Source organism: Somniosus microcephalus, chromosome 8, assembly GCF_052327205.1.
Source record: "Somniosus microcephalus isolate GS21.2 chromosome 8, FLI_Smic_1.0, whole genome shotgun sequence".
In the NCBI taxonomy this organism is placed as follows: domain Eukaryota; kingdom Metazoa; phylum Chordata; class Chondrichthyes; order Squaliformes; family Somniosidae; genus Somniosus; species Somniosus microcephalus.
Genome location: NC_140994.1, coordinates 196391345 through 196417864, shown reverse-complemented (window position 1 = coordinate 196417864; position 26520 = coordinate 196391345). Strand labels below are relative to the sequence as shown.

General features: G+C 47.2%; 1 protein-coding gene and 1 long non-coding RNA gene across 4 annotated transcripts in view; one reads left to right on the top strand and one right to left on the bottom strand.

Moving 5' to 3' along the window:
- The window catches only part of LOC147114009 (A disintegrin and metalloproteinase with thrombospondin motifs 2-like), a 413260-nt gene that overhangs the window by 28962 nt on the left and 357778 nt on the right, over positions 1-26520 (bottom strand). For all 3 annotated transcript variants that reach the window (XR_015079327.1, XM_085995519.1, XM_085995518.1), the window contains exon 13: positions 14301-14434. Coding sequence is in view for 2 of the 3 variants with exons in the window: in XM_085995519.1 (XP_085851645.1) it covers positions 14301-14434 (134 nt within the window). In the remaining variant the exon portion in view is untranslated. The remainder of the gene's footprint in view (positions 1-14300; positions 14435-26520) is intronic.
- Positions 1-26520, top strand: part of LOC147114010 (uncharacterized) — a 134997-nt gene that overhangs the window by 40931 nt on the left and 67546 nt on the right. The window lies entirely within an intron of this gene.

Genomic DNA, 26520 nt, shown 5'->3' with positions numbered 1-26520 from the left:
TTCTATCACCTTTCAGCTGCATCATACTATAACATAAGGCCAGTCACTCTTACAAACTTGAGACTTTCCTTTGCCAGAGGAAATATTGGTAATTTTTCCTTTTGTGTTTTGTTTAACTGTGGAACCAAGACCGAACAACAACAACTTGTATTTATATAGTGCCTTTAATGTAATAAAACATCCCAAGGTGCTTCACAGGAGCGTTATCAAACAAAATTTGACACTGAGCCACATAAGGAGATATTAGGACAAAGAGGTAAGTTTTAAGGAATGTCTTAAAGGAGGAAAGAGAGGTAGAGATGTGGAGAGCTTAGGGCCTTGACAGCTGAAGACACGGCCACCAATGGTGCAGTGATTAAAACCGGGGATGCTCAAGAGGCCAGAATTAGAGGAACAGAGGGTTGTGGGGCTGAAGGAGATTGCAGAGATAGGGAGGGGCGAGGCCATGGAGGGATTTGAAAACAAGGATGAGAATTTTAAAATAGAGGCGTTGCTTAACCGGGAGCCAATGTACATAGGAACAGGAGTACGCCATTTAGCCCCTCGAGGCTGTTCCGCCATTCAATGAGATCATGGCTGATCTGCGACCTAACTCCATATACCTGTAAAGGAAATAGCCATATTCCAAGAGATACACCATCCTATGAACGGAATTTTGACTTTATTAAAACATGAAAACTGGGTTTAAAAGTCTGGAAAGCCTCGACGACATAGGCTGCAAACAGAATACAGGCTTCTGAGATAAGATGAAGTGTTAACACAAAAGTTGTAAACACCACACAAACTTTTGAAATGGGAATTGATTGTTAATACTGAGACAATAGCCCTATTGAAACGGCAGGCTAGAGGTTCCTCTATGTCTGAACATTGGAACCAACACAATAGCTATGCCCAAGTAAAGGGTTAAAAACTAACACTTTGAACAGGAACACAGAATATTAAAAAACCATGTGCCTTTGTAAAAGTATCAAATGAGAAACAGGAAACACGATTATATATGCAACCAACTGAAGTAGCTAAGAAATGCATGGAACACCTTGATTTACATATTGTAAATATGATACCTACAGAAGACTTTGTAGATATGACTTCAATAGATGACACCAAGCAATCACATTGTGTTTGTGTTGAACTTGGAACACATAGGAGTCACGATGTCTGCTTCCAAACAGATAGGTGATTTTAGAAGTGAATGGAAAACCTTCGATAAGAATGATATCAAATAAATACTACTGTCATATTGTTTTTTATGATAAGTTTTGAAACACCTATACAGCAGACAGGATTCTGAGAGTCAACAGCTAAATTGACAGTAAGAATAGAAAAGAATTCAATAGAGAATGACTAGAGATAATTAGCTTACATCAGCAGAAAACTTCAAAGGATTTACTACTGCAAAAAGGATATAAAAATAGAGTTTTTCAGATGGAAAGTTAGAAGTCGCTGGAAAGGACAAGCGATTCTCAACTTCAGAGGCATGCTCTGCAAGTTTTTAATTCTTTGAGTCTCGGGGATCAAAAAGGTATGCTTATTTGATTTTGGTGGATATTCTGGATTAAGAATAATAGAAATGTAAAAATGTACGAAGTTAAGATTTGAGAATAAGGATCTCTGAGAATAAGAAATGTAAGCTATTTGTATTTTGAACTGTTGAAGTTGCGATTGACTCAACAGCTGTTAACTGTATGTCGGCTCTTAAATAAATCTATATATTTTTAGAATTGTCTCAAATAGTATTTCTGTATCAAACGCGCAAACTCAATTTCTGTACACTCTTTTGTAAGGAGTTGCAGAATTCTGTGGGGGGGGGGTTTCCGGACCCTCATAATATCCGGAAGGTTACAGTCTAGTTAAACTTATTAAAAGTGTTATCTGGAGGATGGTAACATCTTCAAGTCATTCCTTTCCTTTAGGGAGAGATAGTCTGGAACTTTAGACCCATTTAAGCGTCTTATAGGATTCGGCTATCTCTAACTTTAGTTGAAGGTGAAAGTCTGGGGAATATGCCTGATCTGGGGTAGCCCGAAAACCCACCTTTGGCCCATATCCCTTAATACCTTTGGTTAACAAAAAGCTATCAATCTCTGATTTAAAATTAACAATTGACCTAGCATCAGTTGCCGTTTGCAGAAGAGAGTTCCAAAATTCTACCACCCTTTGTGTGTAGAAGTGTTTCCTAATTTCACTCCTGAAAGGTCTGGCTTGAATTTATAGACAATGCCCCCTAGTCCTAGACGCCCCAACCAGTAGAAATAGTTTCTCTCTATCTACCCTATCTGTTCCCCTTAATATCCTGAAAACTTCAATCAGATCACCCCTTAACCTTCTAAATTCTAGGGAATACCACCCTAATTTGTGTATTCTCTCCTCATAATTTAACCCATGGAGTCCTGGTATCATTCTGGTAAACCTACGCTGCACTCCCTCCAAGGTCAATATATCCTTCCAAAGGTGTGGTGCCCAGAACTGCTCACAGTACTCCAGGTGTGGTCTAACCAAGGTTTTGTACAGCTGCAGCATAACTTCTACCCCCTTGTATTCTAGTCTTCTAGATATAAAGGCCAATTTTCCATTAGCAGTTTTGATTATTTTCTGTACCTGTTCATGACATTTTAATGATCTATATACCTGAACCCCCAAGTCTCTTTGGGCCTCCACTGTTTTCACTTTTCACCATTTAGAAAGTACCCTGTTCTATCGTTTTTAGGTCCAAAGTGGATGGCCTCACATTTGCCAACATTGAAATCCATTTGCCACAGTTTTGCCCATTCACTTAAGCTATCGATATCCCTTTGTAATTTTATGCTTTCATCTACACTGCCTACAATGCTGCCTATCTTTATGTCAATGGCAAATTTGGATATGTGGCTTTCTATCCAATCATCTAAGTCGTTAATAAATACTGTGAATAGGTCAGCGAGTACAGGGGTGATGGGTGAACGGGACTTGATGCGAGTTAGGACACGGGCAGCAGAGCTTTTGATGACCTCAAGTTTACGGAGGGTAGAACGTGTGAAGCCAGCCAGGAGTGCGTTGGAATAGTCAAGTCTAGAGGTAACAAAGGCATGGATGAGGCATGAGCTGAGGCAGGGATGGAGTCAAGCGATGTTACGGAGATGGAAATAAGCAGTCTTAGTGATGGCGCAGATATGTGGTCGGAAGCTCATCTCGGGGTCAAATATGACAACAAGGTTGGGAACTGTCTGGTTCAGCCTCATGCAGTTTCCAGGGAGACGGACGGAGTCGGTGGCTAGGGAACATTAACAACTTGTATTTGAATAGCGCCTTTAATGTAGTAAAACGTTCCAAGGTGCTTCACAGGAGTGTTATAAAACAAAATTTGACACCGAGCCACATAAGGAGATATTATGGCTGATGGGTCAAACATAGAAACATAGAAGATAGGAGCAGGAGTAGGCCATTCGGCCCTTCAAGCCTGCTCTGCCATTCAATGCGATCATGACTGATCATCCAAGTTCAGTACCCGGTCCCTGCTTTCTCCCCATACCCCTTGATCCCTTTAGCCTTAAGAAATATATCCAACTCCTTCTTGAATATATTTAATGTATTGGCCTCTACTGCCTTCTGTGGTAGAGAATTCCACAGGTTCACCACTCTCTGGGTGAAAAAATTCCTCCTCATTTCTGTCCTAAAAGGCCTACCCCTTATCCTTAGACTGTGACCCCTGGTGCTGGACTCCCCGACCATCGGGAACATCCTCCCTGCATCTAGTCTGTCCAGTCCTGCCAGAATTTTATAAGTTTCAATGAGATCCCCTCTCATTCTTCTAAACTCCAGCGAGTACAAGCCCAATCGTCCCAATCTCTCCTCATACGTCATTCCTTCCATCCCAGGTATCAGCCTGGTGAACCTTCGCTGAACTCCTTCCATGGCAAGAATATCCTTCCTCAGATAAGGCAACGAAAATTGCACACAGTACTCAAGATGTGGTCTCACCAAGGCCCTGTACAACTGCAGCAAGACATCCTTGTTCCTGTACTCAAACCCTCTCGCTACGAAGGCCAACATACCATTTGTCTTCTTAACCGCCTGCTGCATCTGCATGCTTACCTTCAGTGACTGGTGCACAAGGACACCCAGGTCTCGTTGCACTTCCCCTTCTCCCAATCTATTGTCATTCAGATAATAATCTGCCTTCCTGTTTTTGCCACCAAAGTGGATAACCTCACATTTATCCACGTTATATTGCATCTGCCATGCTTCTGCCCAATCACCCAACCTGTCCAAATCATACTGGAGTTTCTCGGCATCCTCCCCACAGCACACACGCCCACCCAGCTTTGTGTCGTCTGCAAATTTGGAGATATTGGCCTAGAAATTCAGTTGGGCGCGCCAGCCGTTAGCGCCTTAGGAGGAGTAGATCTCGAGCGCTAGGCGCTTAGCGCCCGGGCGCAGCGCGATCTGCGCCTCACCCCAACTTCAGTACACATTTAGCGCCGGCGCAAAGTCTTAGCGCGCGCCCTGCTGCGCGCGCAGATCATGACGTCATTTACTAGTGCAACGCCCTTTGTGCGCCCCGAACCGGAACTTCACTCGCGCCGGGCCATTGTGCGCCGGGCGGCCCTAACGACTGTGAAGTGGAACGGTACACAGCCGAGGCGGGCCGCGGGGAGTGCTAATTAAAGGGCGCTTACCCTGCACTATAAAGGCCAGCCATTTTGCAGCATTCACTCTTGTGCAACGGTTTTTTGGAGAGAGACCAAGGAGGAGAGCTTACTGGTTTGGACCAACACTAGGACAGGTATTTTTGGCTCAGGCCAGAGCTTACCAATTATCTTTGCCTTCATTGAGAGCTCAGTGTTTGCCAGCATATAATGGGGGCTGCATTGGGTGCCAACGCTGACTTTCAGCCTTATGCCAGAAGGGCTTACAGAAGCCATGAGAGAGTGGCAGCCCTGGCTAGACGCAGAGGGGGCAACAGGCGTCGCCAACTGAGGCCTTACCCACCCAGGGTATACCGCCAGCAGTCCTCCTATCTGACCATGTCTGCCGCGATGTGTGTTAGGAGGCTGCGATTCAGAAGGGAGGTGGTTGTAGACATCTGCCAGCTGCTTCAGAGAGATCTGCAGCCACAGCTGATGCGCAGGATGTCTCTGTCGGTGGCAGTGAAGGTGACGGTGGCTCTCAACTTCTATGCCACCGGCTCCTTCCAATCCGCTGCTGGGGACATCGCTAACATCTCCCAGTTCGCCGTGCATTGCTGCATCCGCCAGGTGACCGAAGCCCTTTTCAGAAGGAGACATCAATTCATCTCCTTCCCCATGACCCTGGACAAGCAGCAGCAGCGTGCAGTGGGATTTGCAAGAATAGCAGGCTTCCCCATGGTGCAGGGCGCCATTGACTGCACGCATGTGGCTTTGCAGGCACCTCTGGAGCATGCCGAGGATTACCGCAACCGGAAGGGCTACCATTCCCTCAGCGTACAGCTGGTGTGTGACCACAGGCAGCGCATCCTAGCTGTCAATGCCCGCTTTCCAGGCAGCAGCCACGATGCCTTTATCCTGCGACAGACAACTATGGCTGACATGTTCCAGGCACAGCCTCACCCAAGAGGATGGCTTATCGGAGACAAAGGCTATCTTTTGTGTACCTGGCTCATGACCCCGCTCCGCGCACCCACGACCCCTGCTGAAGAGGCATACAACGAGAGCCATCAAGCGACTAGGAACATCATAGAACAAACAATCGGCGTCCTCAAGCAACGGTTCCGCTGTCTCGATCGCTCCGGGGGAGCCCTCCAGTATTCGCAGGAGCGAGTCTCCCAATTCGTCGTCGTTTGCTGCATGCTGCACAACCTGGCTATCCGCAGGACTCGGGCACTGCCACCTCACGTTGGACCCCCACCTCAGGAGGAGGAGCAGGAGGAGCATGAGGAGGAGGAGGACGAGGAGTACCAGCCCAGGAGGGAGGCAGAAGGTCCAAGGGCCGCCCGTCAGCGGCTTATTGAACGTCACTTCTAGGCCCCCTGTCAGGGAATGGCTTGTGCCAATGAAAGAACATGATTGCAGCCGCTCCGCAAGCCCTCAGCCGGTTAAGGCAACAAACACTTCAAAGATCAAACATGGACAATGTGAATAAATAAAATGCTTTATTGTACAAACTCCGGGCCCTTCCCACATGAAAACCAAAAACAGACGAAACCCCCAAAAAACACTCAAACACATCACTCGCTCCCACAACCTGGAGAGGATTAACAAAACAGTGCAACTAAAATGGCCGTCATCCTCGGCCTTCGTAAAAAACAAACATCACATCCTCGGCCTTCAAAAAACAAACATCACATCCTCGGCCTTCAAAAAACAAACATCCAATTCTCGGCCTCAAAAAACAAACATCCAATTCTCGGCCTCAAAAAACAAACACAACTGGCCACACATTCGACTTTTTGGCCCGCTAGGGCGATGCCTTGGCCATCTTTGTGTGGCCCCTGCCCGCCCTGCTGCTCCTCCTCAAAGTAAGGCCATTGGCTGCTGCAAGGCTGGGGGCAGGTTCCAGAGGGGCACATGTCGTGACGGCAGATGCCCTTGGGGGTCGGCCTAGTCGAGGTCTGGCCGTCGAGCGGGCGGCTGTTGAATGCTGCAGCTGTGGCTGGCCAGCATCAGTCGCTGCAGCAGCTCCTGGCAGCTCCACTGGGGGAGTGGCAGTGGCGGCTGGAGGAATGGGGGCAAGCTGGCGGATGGCAGGCGCTCGCTGGTCGCCTGAGACACTGGCACTCGCCCGGGCCAGCACTGCAGCATGCGCACCAATCTGCCGAGGGACAGACCGCTGTGCTGCTGCAGCGCGCCGGGTGCCCTGGCGATGCCTGGCTAACACAGCGAGTGTGGCAGCAGTGAGTGGCCGTGTTGACCTGTTCAGTGACCTCATCAGAGCACCCAGTGACTGCAGGGCACCACTGATCAGCTGCCCACTCGCTGCCTGCTCTGCCCCGAATTCCGCCAAACTGATGGCCTGTGAGGCCCCAACGTCGGTGACACTCCGAGAGAGGGACTGGATGGCCTCAGGCAACCGTGCCACTACCCCCATGAGCTCCGTGTGCCGGCGCTCCGAGTCCGCGGAAAAGTCCTCGAGGCGTTCCATCTCCTTGGCGAAGACCATCTCCGGACTGGAGGCCGGACTCTCCCTCTGGGGAGAAGGCCGCCGAGCTGGCCGACCCTTCCTGCGTTGCTGGACGCCGCTGGGCCGAGCAATTGGACTCCCCTCCGACCCTTCCCCCCTCTGGGGAGAAGGCCGCCGAGCTGGCACCCCCCTCCCGCGTTTCTGCAGGCCGCAGGTCCCATGAGCTCCCCTCCCCTCCGACACTTCCGCCACGCTCCCCTCCAGGGAAGACGTGTCCCCTACATTCGCATGGGTTGCCACGGCTGAGGGTTCCCCTGATGGGCCGCCTTCCTCTTGCTCCTCCTCCTCCTCCTCTTCTGAGGGGCTGTCACTGGCAACTTCAGGGACCTCCACCTCACCATCTGAAAGCAGGAAGGCACAAGAGTAGCTTTAGAGTGAGGAGAGGGCGTCAGCGAGGGATGCATGAGTGGTGGCAATCAGCGCATTGGTCGGACAGTGGCAAAGGATGTAGATCTGATGCGCAAGTGGGACGAGAGAGGTCCAAACGTTGATGTCCTTACCATTGGTGCCCAGAACAGGGTCGGCATCTCCACATGCAACGGGGCCAATCACCCGGCCACCCATGATGCGCTCCATGCGATGTTGCAGCTCGGTGAGCGGCTGGATCTGGGGTCGGCCTCCCCCGGTCGCAGTCCGGCTCTTCCTATTATTGGCCAGCTTGGCCTGCAAGAGAAAGGACGGCCTCTAAGTACAGTGTGTCGCCCTGATCTTGTGTGCACTGCCTCCCATGGTGCAATAGCCTGGCCAGTGTGTCGCCCTGATCTTGTGTGCACTGCCTCCCATGGTGGAATAGCCTGGCCAGTGTGTCGCCCTGATCTTGTGTGCACTGCCTCCCATGGTGGAATAGCCTGGCCAGTGTGTCGCCCTGATCTTGTGTGCACTGCCTCCCATGGTGGAATAGCCTGGCCAGTGTGTCGCCCTGATCTTGTGTGCACTGCCTCCCATGGTGGAATAGCCTGGCCAGTGTGTCGCCCTGATCTTGTGTGCACTGCCTCCCATGGTGGAATAGCCTGGCCAGTGTGTCGCCCTGATCTTGTGTGCACTGCCTCCCATGGTGGAATAATTTGGCCAGTGTGTAGCCCTGATCTTGTGTGCACTGCCTCCCATGGTGGAATAGCTTGGCCAGTGTGTTAAGTGCAGAATGTGCAATTGATGTTCATGCCTGTCCCATTGCTGCTGGATGAGGGCTGGCCATTAGGGCTTTCAGGTCCCTTTGCCCATAATGTGAGGTGCACATGCAAGGATGAGGAGGACACTGGAAAGGGTACTCACCCTGACAATCCGAGTGAGGTCATTAAACTTTTTGCGGCATTGGACACCGGTCCTGGGGACCTCGCTGTTGGCTGACACCTTGCTGGCGACATGCCTCCAGGCTCTCCGGTAGACGCGGACCGGCGCCTTCCTGCCATTGTCCGGGTGCAAAAGATGGCGCCTCTTCTCCACACCACCAACCAGCACACTCAGATCACGCTCTGAGAAGCGCTGCGCTCGTTCACGGGCCTTCTGCATGGCTTCAGGCGCTATTTGGGTCCAGCAGCAGTGTTCAGGCCTAGCTGCAGGGCTCCACTATCCAGGGCGTGGCAGCAGACCAAGTCGACCCTTCCCCCTTAAGAGCTGGCCGGCGCCAGGGTGTCTGCTGTCAATCACGAGATGGCCGCACCTGCGCTGCGCCCGGCCTCGGCGCTCTCGCTCAGCACCTCCGGCTTAGCGCCTAAAGAGAGGCGTCCAGCGCCAGTTTTAGCGCTCGAGCAAACTCTTAGGGCGAAGCTAATGAATATCGGAGAAGTGGCCTCGATTTGGCGGCGGGCGCAAACTTTAGCGGCCGCCCGACTTTACCGCCCCAAAAGTGGCTACAATGAATTTCTAGGCCATTACATCTAGTTCCCTTGTCTAGATCATTAATATATATTGTGACTAGCTGGGGTCCAAGGACCGATCCCTGCGGTACCCCACTAGTCACTGCCTGCCACTCTGAAAAAGACCCATTTATTCCAACTCTTTGCTTTCTATCTGCCAACCAGTTCTCTATCCAAGTCAATACCTTGCTCCCAATCCCATGTGCCTTAACTTTACACGTTAATCTCTTATGTGGGACCTTATCGAAAGCCTTCTGAAAGTCCAAATACACCACATCCACTGGCTCTCCCTTATCTATTTTACTAGTTACATCCTCAAAAAATTCCAGTAGATTAGTCAAGCATGATTTACCTTTTGTAAATCCATGTTGACTTTGTCCGATCCTGTCACTGTTTTCCAAGTGCTCTGCTATTACATCTTTTATAATGGACTCTAGCATTTTCCCCAGTACCGATGTCAGGCTTACCGGTCTGTAATTCCCCGTTTTCTACCACCTTTTTTGAATAGTGGGATAACATTAGCTATCCTCCAATCCATGGGCACTGTTCCAGATTCCATCGAATGTTGGAAGATGATCAGCAATGCATCTACTATTTCTAGGGCCACTTCCTTAAGTACCCTAGTATGTAGATTATCAGCCCCTGGGGATTTATCGGCCTTCAATCCCATCAATTTCCCTAACACCATTTCCCTACAAATACTGATTTCATTCAATTCCTCCCTTTCATCAGACCCTATGTTCCCCGACATCTCTGGGAGATTATTTGTGTCCTCCTTTGTGAAGACAGAACCAAAATATGTATTTAATTGGTCTGCCATTTCTTTGTTCCCCATTATAAATTCCCCTGATTCTGACTGCAAGGGACCTACGCTTGACTTCACCAATCTTTTTCTCTTCACATATCTATAAAAGCTTTTACAGTCAGTTTTTATGTTTCCTGCAAGCTTACTCTCATATTCTATTTTCCCTTTCTTAATGAATCCCTTTGTCCTCCTTTGTTGAATCCTAAACTGCTCCCAATCCTCTGGATAACTGCTTTTTCTGGCCAATTTATATGTCCTCTCCTTGGATCTTATGTTATCCCTAATTTCCCTCGTTAGCCATGGTTGAGTCACCTTTTTTGTTTTATTTTTATGCCAAACTGGGATGAACAAATTCTATAGTTCATCCATGCGGTGTCTGAATGTTTGCCATTGCCTATCCACCGTCAACCCTTTGCGTGACATTCCCCAATCAATCCTACCCAACTCGCGCCTCAGACCATCGTAGTTTCCTTTATTTAAATTCAGGACCTTAGTCTCTGAGTCAACTACTTCATTTTCCATCTTAATGAAGAATTCGATCATATTATGATTGCTCCGACCCAAGGGGCCTCATACAACAAGATTGCTAATGAATCCTTTCTCGTTACATAATACCCAGTCTAGGACGGCCTGATCTCTGGTTGGTTCCTCGACATATTGGTCCAGGAAACCATCCCGTAAACACTCCAGGAATTCCTCCTCCACAGTATTGTTACCAATTTGGTTAGCCCAATCTATATGTAGATTAAAGTCACCCATGATGACTGCTGTGCCCTTATTGCACACTTCTCTAATTTCCCTTTTAATGCCATCCCCAACCTCCGCATTACTGTTTGGAGGTCTATATACCACTCCCACTAACGTTTTCTGCCCCTTGGTATTTCTCAGTTCTACCCATACAGATTCCACATCATCAGAGGTAGGTTTTAAGGAGCGTCTAAAAGGAGGAAAGAGAGGTAACGAGATGGATAGGTTTAGGGAGGGAATTCCAGAGCATAGGGCCTGGACAGCTGAAGGCACGGCCACCAATGGTAGAGCGATTAAAATCGGGGATGCTCAAGAGGCCAGAATTAGAGGAGCGCAGATATCTTGTGGGGTTGTGGGGCTGGAGGAGATTACAGAGATAGGGAGGGGCGAGGACATGGAGGGATTTGAAAACAAGGATGAGAATTTTAAAATCGAGGCACTGCTTAACCGGGAGCCAATGTAGGTCAGCGAGCACAGGGGTGATGGCTGAACGGGATTTGGTGTGAGTTAGGACACGGGCAGCAGATGCTGTTTTCAGCAGCAGATGAGCTGAGGCAAGCACGGAATCATGTGATGAATGAAGTTTGTGGCGGGGACCGAAGACAATGGCATCGCTCTTCCAAATATTTAGTTGGAGGAAATTTCTGCTCATCCAGCATTGGATGTCTGAAAAGCAGTCAGACATTTTAGAGACAGTGGAGGTGTGGAGAAAGGTGTTGTTGAGGTAGAGCTGGGTGTCGTTATTGTACATGTGGAAAATTACACTGTGTTTTCGGATGATGTGATGTCACTGAGGGGCAGCATGCAGATGAGAAAAGGAGGGGGCCAAGGACAGGTCTTTGGGGGACACCAGAGGTAATGGTGCGGGAGCAGGAAGAGAAGCCATTGCAGGTGATTCTCCTGCTACGATTAGATAAGAATGGAACCAGGCGAGTGCAGTCCCACCCAGTTGGGTGACGGTAGAGAGGCGTTGGAGGAGGATGGAGTGGGCAACCGTGTTAAAGGCTGCAGACAAGTCGAGAAGGACGAGGAGGGATAGTTTACCTTTATCACAGTCACAAAGGATGTCATTTGTGACTTTGATGAGAGCTGTTTCGGTACTGTGGCAGGGGCAGAAACCTGATTGGAGGGATTCAAACATGGAGTTGCGGGAAAGATGGGCACGGATTTGGGAGGCAACAACACGTTCAAGGACGTCCCAATTGACATTAGATCATCTTTAAATTTCCAAATGCTTAAGAAAAATGTAAATGCATTTCACAGGTATAGTATAAATATAGGTCTGGATAAACAAGATCTTACAGTCAGAATCTCTTTATCGCCTCATTAAAGAAAGCAGAGTTAGCTGTGAGCTATTACAGCTGTACACTAAATATTTAGCATTTGCATGTGGCAGGACTAAGTTAGTATTTCCATTTAAATATAAAGCAAGAATGTTTCTGTGGCATTGTGTGGACTCATGTTCTATCAGATAAAGGAGATAAATTTGTACAATTAGGAAAAATAAAACCTGAAATCGAAACTTGTTCAGAGAGCTGTTTGGAACTGATAGAACAGACCTTCTTTGACATTACCTAATCCAAAAATGCTATTTCCCCTCTACAATGCGGGTCACAATGTTAAAATGGATAAATAAATTTATTATAAAATAGAAACAAAATATTCTTCATTATCCTCCCTTCCCTCTTATGCTCTCCAGCTACCTCTGCTTTACAAGTAAACACACACCCAACAGTGAAATGTCAGCCTAACACAGGGCATTAAGGGGTAGGAATCGGTTTGGGATGCGCCTGTTTTTAGGGCGTAACATGGCGCAAAGCATACTAATTCAGCAATCGGATGGCCTGCACCCAATCTGTGCAGGCAATCCGGACGCACGCCTAAAACAGGAGTTAGGCCCCTTAAATATGTTAATGAGGGGCTTAACGGCTATTTCAGGACCCCTTTGTAAAATGAGTTCTCGATAACTGGGGCAGATGTCGGGACTGTCCCGCTCAGGATACTTCAGCAGCCAATACAGCTGGCAACAATGTAAGGTGTAATTTAAAATGAAATTTTCTATGGAGCCAAGGGGAGGTGCAGGAGTGCTCCTCTCCAACTCCGCAGTCCTGGCAACCACCCGCCTTCCACCATTGCTCGATCCAACCCTCCTCCTGGAACTTACCTGAGGGCCGATGAAAATGGATTTTGTTTATGGGGAAAGCTGGCGCTAACAGCTCACCCTGAAGGTGCAGGTGAGGCCTGAGGCCCAATTTCAGGACGGCCTCTGGCCTCTACGTTCGGGTGTGCGCTGCTCACACAGCTCCAGCCCCAGGCTAATTTTTAACCCCTAGAATTTTGTGGCAAAGCAGTACTGTAGATGAAGAGATATTTTAAATCCCATCTTGATTTTTATCAGACCAAACCCAGTGTTCAAAAAGAAAGTAGATCTTTCACAGGCTTAGTTGTAACATTTTGCCTAGACCTGTGCGTTATTGGAATTATTTTGTTCCTGTCTTTATTAATTAAAGATGATGTGGCTTTCTCCCTTTTATTTTAAACACAATAATCCCTACTTCCCAGGCCCTGTTCTTCAGTTATTTTATTTTAAAACTGGCACACTCTCACGAGCAGACTGCTGACAAGATGGTGTGCATATATTATATAGCTATATGCGGAGGTTACACTTTATTTTAGTTAGTTTTCTTCTATCACTGTGATTAAACAATAAATATTTTGCCAATTTGGCATGCTTGAAAAATGCTAAAGTTAGTTGAGTGAAGATCTTCCTACCTTGCTGTACCATTACTGCAGGATTTTAGGCTGACCAAAATAACTTATTTTGGTCCACTGGAAGTGGCTAAATAGGGTTTTTCTTTAACATGGCAGGAAAATAGGAGAAGAATTAAATTCTGTATTTTCAGATTAAGCTAGAAATTCAGATTGCATGGCAGAGGCTGCCAGGGGCACGCAGGAACGATCCCCGGCACAAGGTAAACAGCTGTGAGGGCTCGGGGAGAGGAATAACCGCTCCCGCTCCATTTCCGTCAGACTGGGGGGAGTTAAAATCCCACCCACAATGGCTTTCCTTCATCCAGCAATTCAGTAACCGCCTTGAAGAATTCAACCAGGTTGGTAAGACATGCCCTTTCTTACGAGAAACTATGTTGTGAGTCTCTAATAACCCTTTCTCTGCAGAGGTGAACATACAGTGTATCCCCAATGATCCCTTCTAACAACTTTCCTATAACTGACATCAAGCTAATGGGCCTATAACTGAATCTGAGAGACTATCTCATAAAGACCCAATTCTTTCTTGCACTTTTAAACTGGGACGAATTATGTCCTCACCACAGGTCTTTAGCATATGCATAATTCTCTTGATTGAAAAATGTCTGATTTTTCTTCATGTTTTAGTGGATAGAAGTTTTACTGCTATTACACAACAAGTTCATGGTATGAATAGCAGAACCTCTAATTCACTCTGAGCAAAGCCACAGAAGAAATCCACTATATTTTTTAAATGGAAGGTTTCTTGTTTATGCTAACAGCACATACAGATAATAAAATGGAACAGCTTAAAAATATTTATCTTCAGTAATTTTTTTAATCAAAAATAATCTTTAAAAGATTGTTGTGTATCTATAATATTAGTATCTATTTGAGTTACTGAGCTTGACTTGGACCAGATGGAATGCATGTTTGGCAGAATCCCAGAGTAATCTGCCACTTTATATTATTTAATTCTACGTTAACACAAAGATCGCAACACTCACCACGCAATTACCTCGAACACAAACGTTATAGCGATCACTGTAGGAACATTGTGTTCCGTCATGTACCATCCTCTTCATGTAGACAATTTCCTGGGTTTCTTTTAATTCGCAGGTGAGGAAGCACCTCTTTTCAGCTGTTGGGAGATATTATTTATTATATTACGTTTAAATTATCCTTGGTACATGATAGAATAACTCTTTGCTGTTAATGCCTTTGAAGCTTCTTTTCTTGCTGTAAGCACATCTTAGCTGACCTAGCAGATCAATTCCTATTTTAGACTTTTTTTTTGAAGGGATCAAATGGTTGGGAATGATCAAATATTTCAGCATCTTAATATTTAATTGAGAACTAAAACGCTACAGATAGAATTTCGAAAAATATATTAAAATATAGGGGGAGAAATTCGGTATTGCCCTGCTTGGGGCGCAATTATCGGCCGGGCGCAAAGTTTAGCGCCTGGCGCTAATTATCGCCTCCAACTGCAAACTTGGCTTCTATCTATGATTGGAGCGCGTGATTGGAGCGCTAAATCAGTTGCTACACGCCTCTCTTAAGGCGCTAACGCCGAGGACCGAGGCGCTACCTCAGAATGCTACCGAAGCTCATGTGATGTCAGTCAGCAATGGAACACAGACACACTGGTGTCAGCAAGTTCTTAAAGGGGAGGGTCGATCTTGCTCTCCAGCCACACCCCGTTCATTGCAGCCTTGAATCTCGGCCTGGAGAGACCTGTACATCAATTCTGCTGGAAAGAACAATGGAGAGGCCCAGGGAAAGAGCTCAGAGTGCAGCCCCCATAGTCTCTTCTAAATCGATGCAAGGAAGGTCAAATCAAAATGAACCTGCAAAGTGCTGCTCAGTACCCAAAACTCCTTCATACAGCGTTGAATCTCTTCAGAAGTCTCTCTCTCTCTCTCAGAATGCATAGTGCAAAAATGTCGCCGATAAAAAAAGTCAGGAAGCGGCCACCTTAAAATAGCGCTCGCCCAGCCCCTTCCCAACTGCAAAACGTTCCCCTCTACCTGTCATTGCTAGCGGCAGGTGGAAAGGCGGGGACGCCACTCAATATCCAGTCTGGGGCGCTACACGCTCCACTGACGTCACAATCTGCGGGCGCAGGAGTTCCTGGCGGTAGTGTTTAGCGCCACCACAAAATGTCTGGTCAATTTCACGAGCGGTGCAAACATCGCCGTGCCCGGGCGCTAGTTGCTTTGTGCCCCGTTAGCACCCTCTTAGGGCGCTAACGGGAGGCGCTAATCAACCGAACTTGCCCCTCATAAAATTTTATGTTAGTGACGATTAGGGTTCACCAAGCCAACAACGTTGAGGCCTAGATTTTCCTGTGGCTGGAAGTATGTTGGGTCGGGCCTTCTGCCTGTCCCTGAGTCTCCACTCTGACCCCAGCAAATCTTCCAGTGTGAGACACATTTCTAAATTGTTGGCGGGCTTCCAGCAATACTTTAGGAGCCACTGATTGGCCGCCTCTGGTTGGGTGAGAAAAATAGCTTAAGCTTCTCCCGCCGTGTAGCACAGTTGACTTTGTTGGCAGAAGAAATGTTTAAAAAAAATTATTTTAAAACTCTTGTGTTACTTCATGTAATTAACTGCAGCCCTTTTGTTTTGGAAACTCCCTACGCCTCCACTTCCTGAGCAATGCTGTATGGTAAGAATGGTGCTAAGGCTTTGATGACAAGAAATACATCGGATGATGCTTTTCTCTATTAACCTATCATTTGCATATGCCCTCGGTGTGTTCAATGTTCATTGTTATTTGTGCTAAACATCCCAGTCCCAGAAGTTGTGATGAAGCACCATTCCCAGTCCTATCCTGCCCACAAATGAAGGAAAAAAGGAGGAAAATCTGTGCCTAGTTGTTCTGTTGGATAGTTAGAGTTCCAGCAGGGAGTTGCTGTGATAATTTAACTCTGGCTGATAGTGTAACTCTGGCATGTATGCCGTTCTCCTCATTTAAGTTTTCAGCATTTTGACACTGGACTGAAGGTGATTACATTTTCAGTGGAATATAAATATTATGGCCCTGAAATTGAGAGTGTTGTTTCATTGTACATTTTTTCTGGGGAATTTGGGGCAGGACTCAGATCCAAAAGGATCTCATCATTTTCTGCCTCCATTGGAAATTCCGGGATTTCCAGGGGTGAGTCAATAATACATGTGCCCAAAAATGGGTAGCCGTATTACTATCCAATGTAAATGAGGAAATAACGTCATATTCATCAGTTAATTCCTTAACAAGGAGGATGCCAGAAACACGGTGAGTATGTGGCATCCAGTATTGTTAGGGCCCTGTGGGGGAAGGGGAGGGGAGGGAGCATGGAGAGAGGGAGAGTTTCAAAAGCTACAGCTATGCTTTCACAATGCAATGCAATTGATCGTAGAGCTGAAAAGGAGGAAGAGGAGGACATTTTTTGAAATTTGGAGCTATTACCTGAGCTCTGTGGGTGGGTGCTGAAGTAAAATTCCTTCTCCTCCCCCACTCAGCTCAGAGGGCACCTCAGTTACCCTGGAAATGGCATTAGCGCCCACCCAGAACATGAGGACAGGGGGCACGTCAATGGAGCAAGTGCCTGAAACAGGGGGCAAGTCAATGGAGCAATGGCTCCGTGCCCTGGTCCATGCCAGCACAAGGCCCGTGGCAAATTCTGCATTGGAACTCATTTATTTTAACTGCCGAGTTGTGGGCGACAGATTCAATTTTGCGTGAGGCACATTTCCAGTGTCAATCAGGTACGGTAGAACGCAACCCAATTTTGGACCCATTTCATGTTCAATTTCTTCCCCATGATTTCAGGCACAAGGTCAGTAGGCAGGTGGAAGTTCTTTTCCACCCCAGATCCACCTGCCATGGCCTCACCAGGAGTTCTGTCTAGAACGAAGCCTTTCATGCATTTTGCTATCCTTTATTTCCACTGTGCTTAAGACAGAATTTTTTTTTAAAGTATACAGTTATGTAGCTTCAGCACATTCCATCTCGTTAAGTCAACTTGACTATAGCCAACTAGTATAAAATGTAAAAGTGAACAATTTCCATGGTGACAGAATGTTCTAACATCTGCTTTAAATTGTAACTGTGGATATATTTTATTTTTGTGTTACTCTCCAAATGACAGGAAGTATGTGGTACTAAAAGAGCATAATTCCAAAACAGCTGAAGGTAAATTTCCAGATACTCTGCGCCTGCGGTGAACAAGAGCATCTGGCGTGGGAGGGGGTGGGTGGGGGGAGTGGGTGGGGGGAGGGTGGGGGGAGGGGGTGGGGGGAGGGGGTGGGCTATAAATTTGGGAGGAGGTTTAGCGCCTGGTGTGCAGTGCAATAGCTCAGCCTGTTTTTTCCCCAGCCAGGCTACACCGAGTTCACACAAAGTTCGTACTGTAGCTACGTGCACCCATCATTAAGCGTGTAAAAATCATGTTGATTCGGGTAGGATTCCCTACATTCTCTGCATTTTGCGTTCTTTACTCCAGAAATATGACGTAGTTCATAAATGGACACATTTGCAAACTCACTTTCTGGCCATTGACCGTCTGTTTCTTAAAGCTGTGTTTAGCTTGTTTGGTAGTGAGTGTGAGCTAGTGCTTGTATGGCTTTTTGCTTTGCTTGTACTGCATTTTGTTTGCTACATGGTTTCCTGAGTCAACTTTGCACTTAATTTTTGCGTTTTTTCATTATTTTATTTAATTTTTCACCTCCTACCAGTAAGAGATATTGGGATAGATTTTGATTTTGTGTGATGGTGTAAAACGGGTAATAGCGAATCAGCGGCCCGTTTTATATCTCCCCAGAATTTTATTCCCATTGAAGTCAATGTGCAGAGAACGTGCTGCAGCAGGTGCACCTGCAACAGAGGTGGGATGACCCAACCTGGTCTTATCCAAAAAGGCAGATCTATAGGCCCTGATAAAGTTACTTGGACAGGTCCAAGGAGATCTACCTTTGCTGCTTATACTTCACCAGTCTTGGAATGTTGCCATCTCCTCGAGTCCAATCTGTAAACTTCATCACCAACTGGGACAGCTCTGTCCGTGGCAGTGAAAGTCACTAGTGCCTCGAATTTCTATGCAAGGCTCCTTTCAAGCTGCCTTGGTTGATATCTGTCAGATAAACCAGTCTGCATACAAAGTCCAAATCCAATATCAATCATTTATTACTCAAGAGAGCTTGGTGAGCTGCCAGAATCTTTGCCCCAATGCTTCCCTTTTGTGACAGTAGGGCAAATTTTCCTGTTATTGCACTTGGACATATTGGATCAACTGGCTGCTATACTTAAGAGGAAAATTACATGAAAAGGATCAGATGATTAATGCAAATGGATGGAAAATTGGACGGGCTCCATTGTGTGAATCTCCCCGACCAATTTTCCACTAAGTGCAGTGACCAGGTGATCCAATATGCCAAAGTAAAATCATGGGGAAATTTGCCCCACTTTATGGTGTGTGTATCCTACTACCTAATATGGTTCTTCTGGGCATTATTCTAGTGGGAAAGGGAAATGAATTACTGGCTGCTGATATCATTGTTGCCTGGCATGCAGGTGTTTCTTTACTTCTACCTGCTGGGTTATAATATTGCCCTGAAACGGCCAGTCAGATACTGTGGTGGCTGCCTGGGCCGGGCCTTTTGTGGCTCTACATAGATCATTCGAGTGGTGCAGCTGGGTGACTGGTGCGTTGAATTTCTTCGCCAGACAGCTCCACCATCCATGATGTTGTGCACTTCCTTAACATGTGATCTGCATCCAAGCACAAGTGCAGACAACCCAGATTCATGGAAATTGGAGCCTAAGGTCTTGAAAGCTTTGGTTAGTGCATTCCCCACAGCTATATTTGGGACCTCTGCTAAGGCACTGTAAATGGCCTTGGAGATGCCACACATTCCAAGATGGGCTGAAGTTCTGTGAAGCGGCCAAACATCCTGCACAGATAGGACGAGTGGATACCTTCATACTAGCTGTCACACCTTGCACACTCTCAAAATGACTCCATATATTGAAGATGCTCAGAAAACAGCATTCTTTCGCATGCAGGATGGCACCAATGAACAAAGTCTGCAGCTGAGCATGGCCTGGAGCTGACCAGAGGGCTCTGTTGCACCTCTGTTGTTGCCTACATGTGCCAGTCTTCACTCCTGCTGTGTCTCTCTCACATAGCCCCCTGTTCTAAGTATAAATAGGAACCCTTCGGAGTGGATATTCTTATGCTGGTGCTTGGTACTGTGGAGTGAGAGTTGTTTTGTGCCGTAAGGCAGTAGGGTCAGCATCTTCTGGCCCTGAAGCTTGCAGTCCTGCGGGGAGACCTAGGAAAACAGAGAAACACAAGACTTAGAATATCAGCAACACACTGCTTGAAACATATGGGCTCACAAAAACATATTGTGCTATGATCTTGTAGTGTATGCTAAGTTTGTGACTGACAAGAGAGCCTGAATGTGATGGGTACTTGCCTAAATATACAGGAAGCCCTCCTCCATGATCCCTTTCAATGATCTCCACCTACTCCCAATCAACGATTTGAAGGGTAATTTCTTCAAGGTGGGTTAAGGGTTTCAGATCAAGAAGATCCCCATTTCTCACTGCTGTTCTGGGCTTGTTTTACCTGCAAGAATAAACAGACTGTGCTACTCCGGAGTCGCAGAGATAGCCCAACAGGCTGTTGATTCAGTGATGTTTTGCATCTGTGGGCTGACAATTGGTTCATCAGATATTGTAACATTAGGTACAGAGTGTAGCAATTTTTGATCCATCTAATACAGGACCCTTGGGCCCTTCTCTCCTGTCCCTTTCCCTTCCCGTCACCCATTCATGCCACTTTCATTTCTCCCCTCTTGATACTTTGCGCCCTCAATCCTTACTTCAACCAAACATGACTCCTCTGCCATCCTACTCTCCTGCCGCTGCCCCAGGCTTGAATCTCCTTTAAATAAACCCATAGCTATCCTCTGTGCCGCTCTTGGCATTTTTCTGAAGGGCTCATCGAGGCATCTGTCGCTGCTTCCTTTAGGAGCAGCAATCCCACTGGTCCCATCTTCCTCTCTCACCGATCTTCTTGCTCAGCACATTTGCTGGGGGTTCATTTGGCCAACCACCGTCCCATCCCATTCAGGCCACTCACCACTATCCCTCAGACTCTGCCAGTGGATCAACAATCACTGCCCCTTTGCACATTTCCCTCCAGAATGTCCATTCACTCACAAACAAGGCCCTTGTATTCACAACCTTATTGCGGATGACTGCATTGACACCCTGCCTTATGAATGAAACTTGGCTCACGAGTGACGTTAGCTTGCCTCTTACTGAAGCCTCCCCGCGTGACTATACTTTCCACCATTTGCTCTGCCTCAACAGCCATGGTGGTGGTGTGGCTTTTATCACCAAGTCATCTTTTAGCCTCTCTCCTTTATCCTCAGGCACTTTCTGCTTCTTCAAGCACCTCACCTTGTGCCAAAATTCTGGTCTCTCCTTGTCCTCCCGCTCCCACCGCACCCCCCATCACCCCAACCCCCAACACAGGTTTCTCACCGAGATATCCTCCCTCGTTTCCTTCCTCAGCCTCTGTACTAAGAAACTCCTCAGTGATCTGAATCTTCACCTCAGCTCCCTTTGTCCTCTCGCCTCAGAATTCACTGCCCTCCTGTTCCCCCTAAACCTTTCTCTCAATATAAACTCTCTTCTCTATATTCACGGCCACCCACCCCGACCTTATAATTTCACATGGCCTCTCTACTACTATGGTCTCAATCACTGACAGGTCCATCTCTGAACACTTCCCTGTATCCCCATTCCAACCTCACTTCCTTCTGCGTCCACCCCTGGAAAATCTCTTAATTCACTTAAAAATGCACTTTAAAACTCCCAACTGCTTTGTTTTGGCCCTCCATTCACCATACTTCTGCAGCCATCGATTTGCTTAACTAACCTCTACCTTTAATACCCTTGTCCTCAGTAAAACTTTTACTCTCTTCCATCTTGGTCATTCGCTTGTTATGGCCCCCCCATCTCTGCTTCCTCAATCCAAGGGGCGCAAACTTCAACATATCTGGTGTACAACTGATTTAGCCTTTCATTAGCAGATTTGCTTTGAACATATCAAGCGCTATGAGGCCTTACACTCCTCTGTCAAAAGCATTGATTAGTCCACGGTCATCCTGGAAAGCAAAGATAACCCATGAATTCTTTTCTCCACTACCAACCGGCTCTTTAAATCCATCTCCCCACCTCCTCCATCCTCACCTCCAACAAGTAGGAGGAGTTCGTGGACTTCTTAGTCACCAAGATTGAGACTATCATTCAACTGCCTCTGCTGCTTCCCCTTGCCAATCAAGTACTTTTTTCTTGTCCTTCTCCTCTTCATCTACATGCTGTCCCTTGGTGGCATCATCTGCAGACATGGGTTTCAGCTTCCAGATGTATACTGACAATACTCTGCTCTATCTCTCGATCACCTCTCTTAATCCCTTCACTGCCTTTGTGTTGTCAGTTTATTTGCCTAACATAAAGGCCGCTATTTTGCTGACCTCGGCGGGTCCTGACCCCGCTGCTGTCTCCATCCTGGCCTCTGAAATGAATTTACTTTGATTGGGCTTGTTAAGCCCGCCCAGCTTGCCAATTAGAAGAAGCAGGTCTGGTGATGTCATTTGATGATGCATCATCAGCTGGTTTCCTTAAAGGGACCATGTTCAAATTAATTTTGACATTTGTGCTGTCAGTGTTCTACAGCATTGAGGTGCTACAAACACTGACAAGCACTGCACGAAGGCACAGGGCGGCACACAGGCTCTTCAATGACCCCCTCCATATGCTTATGGATAGAGTCACAGCTCACAAGGAGGTCCTCTTCCCTTCCCATAGGTGGAAGAGACCTCCCCACGAGACCAACACAGCCTGGTCGCACATTACACAGGAGGATACAAGCAGGGATGTCGTCAGGAGTCCCTGGCTGCAGTGCCGCAAACCTTTCAATGATCTCAGTAGATCACAAAGCGTTAGTACAAAACCACACTCAACCTCATCCTGCTGTGTCTCTCACTTCACATCCCCATCACTCTGCCTTCCCTACCCTACTCCTGCACATCCTTACTCACACCAACTTACCTTGGACCTCCACCCATCCCTCTCTATCTATCTATATTATCGCATCCCCATCTCACTAGCCACCCCTCACACTCACCCTCATCGTAGTGCAATCATACCAACTAACAGCACAACAGTAGGCACTTGGGTGTTTTATGCAATGTTCATGTAAAGTTTCTGTTAATGTGGTGTCAAACATTGAAACCTTTATTTTCAACACTTTGCGTTCTTGGACAGATTTGTGTGCACCTTAGTGAGTTGCAGTGAATGGTGAGACATAACGGTACCCCCCGCAATGATGATGAGTGTGAAAGGAATGGCTTGGGCATTGTAGAGATGCTTTATGGTGTTGGTGTGGGGTGGTGCCAATCTGCCGCATCATGTGGCAGCAGGGTGTGCAGCGTCAAGTGAAGTAAATCTGACCATGGTGAGGCCATCCCTGGCCTCCTGGGCAGCAATGTTGTCAGGTGCTGATGCCCTGTGTCCTGTGCAGCATCGGGTGATTATGGAGAAGGTTGGTGTTCATAGAATCATAGAAAGTTACAGCACGGAAGGAGGCCATTTTGGCCCATCGTGTCCGCGCCGGCCAACAAAGAGCTATCCAGCCTAATTCCACTTCCCAGCTCTTGGTCCGTAGCCCTGCAGGTTAGAGCATCCCAAGTGCACATCCAAGTACTTTTTAAATGTGGTTAGGGTTCCTGCCTCTACCATCCTTTCAGGCAGTGAGTTCCAGACCCCCACAATCCTCTGGGTGAAGAAATTTCCCCTCAAATCCCCTCTAAACCTTCCAAAAATTACTTTAAATCTGTGCCCCCTGGTTTTTGACCCCTCTGCTAAGGGAAATAGGTCCTTTCTATCCACTTTATCTATGCCCCTCATAATTTTATACACCTCAATAAGCTCTCCTCAGCCTCCTCTGTTCCAAGGAAAATAGACCCAGCCTATTCAGTCTTTCCTCATAGCTAAGATTCTCTACTCCCGGCAACATGCTTGTAAATCTCCTCTGTACCCTCTCTAGTGCAATCACAACTTTCCTGTAATGTGGTGATCAGAACTGCACGCACTCTAGCTGAGGCCTAACTAGTGTTTTATACAGTTGAAGCATAATCCCCCTGCTCTTGTATTCTATGCCACGGCTAATAAAGGCAAGCATTCCGTATGCCTTCTTAACCACCTTATCTACCTGGCCTGCTACCTTCAGGGATCTGTGGACATGCACTCCAAGGTCCCTTTGTTCCTCTACACTGCTCAGTGTCCTACCATTTAATGTGTATTCCCTTTCCTTGTTAGCCCTCCCCTAATGCATTACCTCACACTTCTCCGGATTGAATTCCATTTGCCACTGTTCTGCCCACCTGACCAATTTATTGATATCTTGATATATAAATGTGAGGTTATCGACTTTGGTGGCAAAAACAGGAAGGCAGATTATTATTTGAATGGCAATAGATTGGGAGAAGGGGAAGTGCAAAGAGACCTGGGTGTTCTTGTGCACCAGTCGCTGAAGGTAAGCATGCAGGTGCAGCAGGCGGTTAAGAAGGCAAATGGTATGTTGGCCTTCGTAGCAAGAGGGTTCGAGTACAGGAACAAGGATGTCTTGCTACAGTTGTACAGGGCCTTAGTGAGACCGCACCTTGAGTATTGTGTGCAGTTTTGGTCGCCTTACCTGAGGAAGGACGTTCTTGCCATGGAAGGAGTGCAGCGAAGATTCACCAGGCTGATACCTGGGATGGCAGGAATGACGTATGAGGAGAGATTGTGTCGATTGGGATTATACTCACTGGAGTTTAGAAGATTGAGAGGGGATCTCATCGAAACCTATAAAATTCTGTCAGGCCTGGACAGGCGAGATGCAGGAAGGATGTTTCTGATGGCCGGGGAGTCCAGAACCAGGGGTCATAGTCTAAGGATAAGGGGTAAGCCATTTAGGACTGAAATGAGGAGGAATTTCTTCACCAAGAGAGTGGTGAACCTGTGGAATTCTCTGCCACAGAGGGCGGTGGAGGCCAATTCATTAAATATATTCAAAAAAGAGTTGGATATATTTCTTAAGGCTAAAGGGATCAAGGGATATGGGGAGAAGGCAGGGACAGGGTACTAAATTTGGATGATCAGCCATGATCTCATTGAATGGCGGAGCAGGCTCGAAGGGCTGAATGGCCTACGCCTGCTCCTATCTTCTATGTTTCTATGTATGTTTCCTGCAGTCTACAGCTTCCTTCTTCAGTATCAACCACACAGCCGATTTTAGTATCATCTGCAAACTTCTTAATCATACCCCCTATATTCAAGTCTAGATCATTGATATATACCATAAAATGCAAGGGACCTAGTACTGAGCCCTGTGGAACCCCACTGGAAACAGCCTTCCAGTCACAAAAACACCCATGAACCATTAACCTCTGCTTCCCTGTCTCCGAGCCAGTTTTGAATCCAACTTGACACTTTGCCCTGGATCCCATGGGCTTTTAACTTCGTGACCAGTCTGCCATGTGGAACCTTATCAAAAGCCTTGCTAAAGTCCATATACACTACATCAAACGCACTACCCTCATCTACCCTCCTTGTTACCTCCTCAAAAAATTCAATCAAGTTTGTCAGACACGACCTTCCCTTAACAAATCCATGCTGACTATCCTTGATTAATCCGTATCTTTCTAAATGAAGATTTATCCTGTCCTTCAGAACTATTTCCAATAATTTTCCCACCACTGAGGTTAGGCTGACTGGCCTGTAATTACTCGGTCTATCCTTTACTCCCTTTTTAAACAAGGGTACCACATTAGCAGTCCTCCAGCACCACACCTGAAGCCAGAGAGGATTGTAAAATGATGGTCAGGGCCTCTGCTATTTCCTCCTTTGCTTCGCTTAACAGCCTGGGATACATTTCATCTGAGCCTGGGGATTTATCCACTTTTAAAGCTGCTAAACCCCTTAATACTTCCTCTCTCACTATGTTTATTTCAAATTACAAGCTTTCGGAGCGCTGCTCCTTCGTTAGGTGATGTGAAGAGATGCATATAGGCACAGCATATATAGTCAGAGAACACTGCCAGATGATTACAGGTAATCTTTCCAACTGCCCTTTATCCCACCTCGGCAGAGAGATAATCACAGCAATCAAAGGTGTGGATGGTGTCCAAACAGGTCAGCCAGGAAAACATTACATCAAAGACTTGAGTGGGTTCGTGATCTGTAGTCCTTTCGGGATCTTGTCTGCTTTCTTGCATCTCTGTAGAAACTTGGGGGGAGAAATTCGGTTGTTAGCGCCACCGATTAATGCCTAAAGAGGCCGAGAAGTGGGGCGCTAGCCAATTTCCAGGCGGGCGCAAGGCACCTCGCCCCATATTGAGCATGCATTTAGCGCCGGCGCTAAATCTTAGCGCCCGCTCATGGGCGCAGGCTGATTATGACGTCATTTGAGTGTGCAACGCCTTTTGGGCGCCCCGGACCGGAAATTCAGTGGCGCCCCCCTCCGTAGCGCCTGGCGCTAATAGTGACAGCTTACCTGGACCTTACCAAGTCGCTCTCAGGCTGGAGGAGCGTTATTTAAAGGGGACTGGTGTGGTTTAAAAGCGGCAGCCATTTTTGGAGTACAACTTCCTTGAGAGCTACAAAGAGTTGCTGAGTTGCACACTGAGAGCTATTTGACCACTGAGCCAGTGCAGGCAGACGATCTGCAGTCATCTGACCATCACCTTGCTGTTGGTGAGCCTTGACAATGGGGAACCTTCCTGTGGGCACTTATTATGGGGGCTGCATTGGAGGGGAACGTCCTGCTGCTGAATCATCTGGAAAGGGCACTGAGACGCTGGGAGAGGGGGGCGGGCATGGCCAGATGGAGGAGGGCCAACAGACGTCGCCACAGCAGGCCTTACGCTGGCAGGGTTTTCCGACAGCAGTTTTCCTACATGAACATGCCGGAGGAGCAGTGTGTCAGAAAGCTGCGATTTAGAAAGGAGGTGGTGACTGAGCTGTGCCAGCTGCTTCAGCCAGATCTGCAGCCTCAGATAAGGTGCAGGACATCTCTGTCGGTGGCTGAGAAGATGCCTGCTGGCCTGAACTTCTACGTGAGCAGCTCTTCTCAGGCTGCGTGTCAGAGGCTGATCAGAAGTAGCTTCTAGGCCCCTCTCACG